The following is a 3,946-nucleotide window of genomic DNA, read 5'->3' on the forward strand; positions in this document are numbered from 1 at the left end:
AACTCTAAAATAGGCAAAAAAACAGAAACTGACACTGGGCCTCTGATTAATAGGTTAGTCCCAGAAATAATATAAAAGAGCATATTAAAGCCCATTAAACATCCAAAACAGATAATATAATAACATGGAACAGTAAAAAATTATAGATACGTTGGCGACGTATCAATTCTCCGAAGGATCCATGCGTCGGCGACGAAGGGAAGGAGAGGATGGGAGCAAAGAGCGGGAATTGGGCGGAGAGTGATGGAGAGTGGAAGAAGAGAGTGTGGGATTTTGGCGCGGAAACAAGTGTGGGATGCTACAAAGGCGCGGGTGAGGGAGATGGGCCGAGAGTGATGGAGAGTGGAAGAAGAGAGTGTGTGATTTTGGCGCCTCCTGTTACCATCAACTTTAGACTCACAGTTCGGGACCCCCTACCCGAGATCCGCCGGTTTTGACACCGACAGCGGGCTCGCCATTCCTTTTGGGCGGGCAAGGGGGCGAAGAGCGATGTTTCGCGTGTCCGGACTCCCGCACCCCCCCCCACACACACTCACACGTCTGTCTCCGGTTTAGAAAAAATCGTGTCCGGACCATTTCGCAGACCGATACAGGTCGGCGTTGGATGGCTTCCGCAGTCCGAACGGTTGCGGGAGGTTTATGGGTCAGCATTGAAAATGCCCTAAGTCTAGCATTGCTCGCACAAATCCATCCCAACAATGCTATAAGTTCAATTAAAAAACAATGATATCGCCATGCCGACGCCACGCCGTGCCGCCGGCCTGCCGAGATCCAGGTGGGGCCCAAATGGCCAACATCTGGGTCGGGCGGGCGCCGCCAGCCCGCGCCGCCGCACCACCCCGTCGCCAATGACGCCGCCGCCGCCCAGAGTCCGCCGCCGCCTGCGTCAGGAGCACCCACAACCGCCGCCTAGGGGCACCGCTCGAAGCCGCTCCGCCCCGCGCCGAATGAACCCCGGGTGGGGAAAGGCTAGGGGCCGCAGCCTCCAGCATCGCCCGGGCCAGGCCCGCGGCAGGGAGGGAGAGGTTAGATGGGGAGCTTGCGGAGGAAGGTGCGGGTCGCGGCCGGTCGCCCGTGGGGGCGACGCGGTTGTGGTGGGGGAGGGTCTTTCAACAGACTATAAGGTAAGAGGATGTTTGAAAGAAGTAAATACAGACACCCAAGGGAAAAGATTAAGACCAGCAACCATCATCGAACAGCTAGCAGGATGGATGGCCACCTGGCCACCGCAATAGTCGCCGTGTGCCTGGAATCCTAGGAATGTCCAAGGTTTCGAGCTTGCCTCCCCACCTACGACCGTACATCCGTGCATGATGATTGGTACATTATGCGACACTTTGTCAAATAATACATAGAAGTTTTTTTTGCGGGATTAATATAGAGAAATTGACTTGGGAATTGGGACAAAGCTATATGTTTTTTTCGAGAAACTTTCAATATATTCATATTCAATTATGACAGTACAAAAAATAACAGAGGTAATAAAAATCACAACCATGTTAGTAGACTACCTAGCGACGACTACAAGCACTGGAGCAAGCCGAAGCGCGCCGCCGTCATCGCCCCTCCCTCACCGGAGCCCGGCAGACCTTGATGTTGTAGAGAGTCGGGAAGTCGTCGTGCTAAGGCCCCATAACCAGCGCACCAGAGTAGCATCCATCAGATGAAGAAAGTCGTAGATCAGAAGGATCAAAACTGTAAACACCTAAACAAAGACCGCATCCAAATAGACCCACCGAAGACCAGCACCGACCGAATCCCGCAAGATCCGGCGAATATAGACCTCCACACGCCCTCCGACGATGCTAGACGCACCACCGGGGCGGGGATAGAATCGTGGGAGACATTATTCCTTCTAAGGGACATCGCCGCTGGCACACAGCCCCAACCAAGACGATCACTATAACAAGAACGAGAACGGGCCCCTCCAACGCGGACCCTTAGACCACCACAACCGTTTAGAATGGAGGAAGTATTTTTTTTTGCTTGAAAATACTTATAGGAAGTAAGGGCATCTCCAACGCGGACCCTTAGACCACCGCAACCGTTTAGACCATGAGATCCGGACGTGTTGTGTTATCTAACGCGGGCCTGTATTGGTCCGCTGATCAGTCCAGACATGATTTTTCCCGCAAGCTAAAAACAAATTCATGCCGGCTCAGAGCGACACGGCCTCTCATTGGCGCACCGGCATTAAAGCGACGCATAGGCCAATAGCGCCACCCTCGTCGCTTCCCGGTGCACGGGATTGCTCCGCTTTCCCGTCCGTCCGTCTGCCGCCCATTAAACATGCGCAATTGCTGAGGAACATACTCCGGCGCCACCCACCTGTCTATCTACCTCCCACCATTAACCGCCCCGCCTCTTGCCCTACCCTCACCCGGCTACTTAAACTCTAGCACCGGCCATAGCCGCATCCATCTTCCTCTGCTCCCTTTCTCCTCTTCGCACCACTCCTGCCATGGCCTCCTTGAGCTCCAAACATTTGGGCTAGGCTCTTGCCTGAGCAGAGGACGGAGATGGCCGTCATTGCTACTGGCTGGATGCGGTGTCCGGTTTGCGAGTCAAGGTTGAAGATACCCTAAGAGCACACATTGCTTTTTAGCATTCAAAAGAAAGAGTATGTGGTCTTAGAATTTCGTTGACTTCAATGCACTCTATGCATGATACATCCGTGCATTATTTGGCAAAACATTGCACTCTATGCATGATACATCCGTGTATTATTTGGCAAAACATGGCTGCTAGCTAATGAACAAGTCAACTCCTTGCAAAATCATTCTGCAACAGGTGGTTACTTTTACTCTATCGAGTTGCACCAATAGGACAACCCAGAAAAAAAAAGGCGGGAAAAAAGAAGGAGATCGAACGGCTAGCAGCCTAGCACATGGAACGCCAGTTCGACACCACATTATTTGCCGTCCGCCCTAAAACCCCAGTAATGACCAAGCCCGCGAGCAGCTATATATATCTGCATGCAATGCAGGCCATTAAATCCGCATCCACCGTAAAACTTGGTCTCCTACAGCAGACAGGTAGTAGTTGTCATGGCATCTTCATCTCTATCAGTCGTGTTGATCCTGTGCCTGGCCGCGGCGGCGTTGGCGCAGCTGTCAACGACGTTCTACGACAAGTCGTGCCCTTTGGCTCTTGAAAAAATCCAGAACAGCGCGGCGACGGCCGTGAAGAACGACCGCCGCATGGCCGCGTCGCTGCTCCGGATGCATTTTCATGACTGCTTTGTCCAGGCAAGTTTTTCACATACTCAAGGTATAGCCGGGCTGGACTTGTTCTGTTTCGGCTTTGTTCATTTGTTGAACACCTAGCTAGTGGCCAACGACCGTGCATATTTATGTTGCTTGGCTACGTACGTACATGCAGGGCTGTGACGCGTCCGTTCTGTTGAATGAGACTAGCGTGGGTGGCAACGAGCGGGGGGCATTCGGGAAAGTGGGATCGCTGCGTGGCTTCGAGGTCATTGAACAAATAAAGAAGGATGTAGAAGCCGGTTGCAAAAGGCCGTACAGCAACAACGGCCCCGTCGTCTCCTGCGTTGACATCCTTGCCGTCGCCGCCCGTGAGTCTGCACGATCGATCGCCTAAATTTGCTCGTGTGCCAAGTAGACCAGTTGGTCTTTGCACAGTTCCTGAATCAATAGTGATGCTATTCATCACTTAGGATGCAGAATAAGTCATTCTTCATCCGAGGTAATCTTATGATCACTTCATAATTAAATTACATTTGGAATTCAAATAGTTATATTCCTATTGATAAGACAAGAAAATTTGAAGTTTATGTATATTTTACACTATGTTTTCATGTTTGTGATTTTACATAACATAAAATATTTCTTACGGCGATTATATATTTTCTTACGGTCTCTTTTTACGTCAAAAATAAGACAAAACTTACATAACGTAAAATTGTAGTGTATTGGTGTTAAAA

The 3,946-nt window shown here is 50.9% G+C and overlaps 1 protein-coding gene across 1 annotated transcript in view; it reads left to right on the forward strand.

Moving 5' to 3' along the window:
- The first annotated feature begins 3,047 nt into the window (after positions 1–3,047).
- Positions 3,048–3,946, forward strand: part of LOC119305008 (peroxidase 70-like) — a 1,685-nt gene continuing 786 nt past the window's right edge. Inside the window, exons 1-2 of the mRNA XM_037581654.1 lie at positions 3,048–3,248; positions 3,382–3,581. Coding sequence (XP_037437551.1) covers positions 3,048–3,248; positions 3,382–3,581 — 401 coding nt within the window. The remainder of the gene's footprint in view (positions 3,249–3,381; positions 3,582–3,946) is intronic.

This window comes from Triticum dicoccoides, chromosome 1B (assembly GCF_002162155.2).
Source record: "Triticum dicoccoides isolate Atlit2015 ecotype Zavitan chromosome 1B, WEW_v2.0, whole genome shotgun sequence".
Lineage (NCBI taxonomy): Eukaryota > Viridiplantae > Streptophyta > Magnoliopsida > Poales > Poaceae > Triticum > Triticum dicoccoides.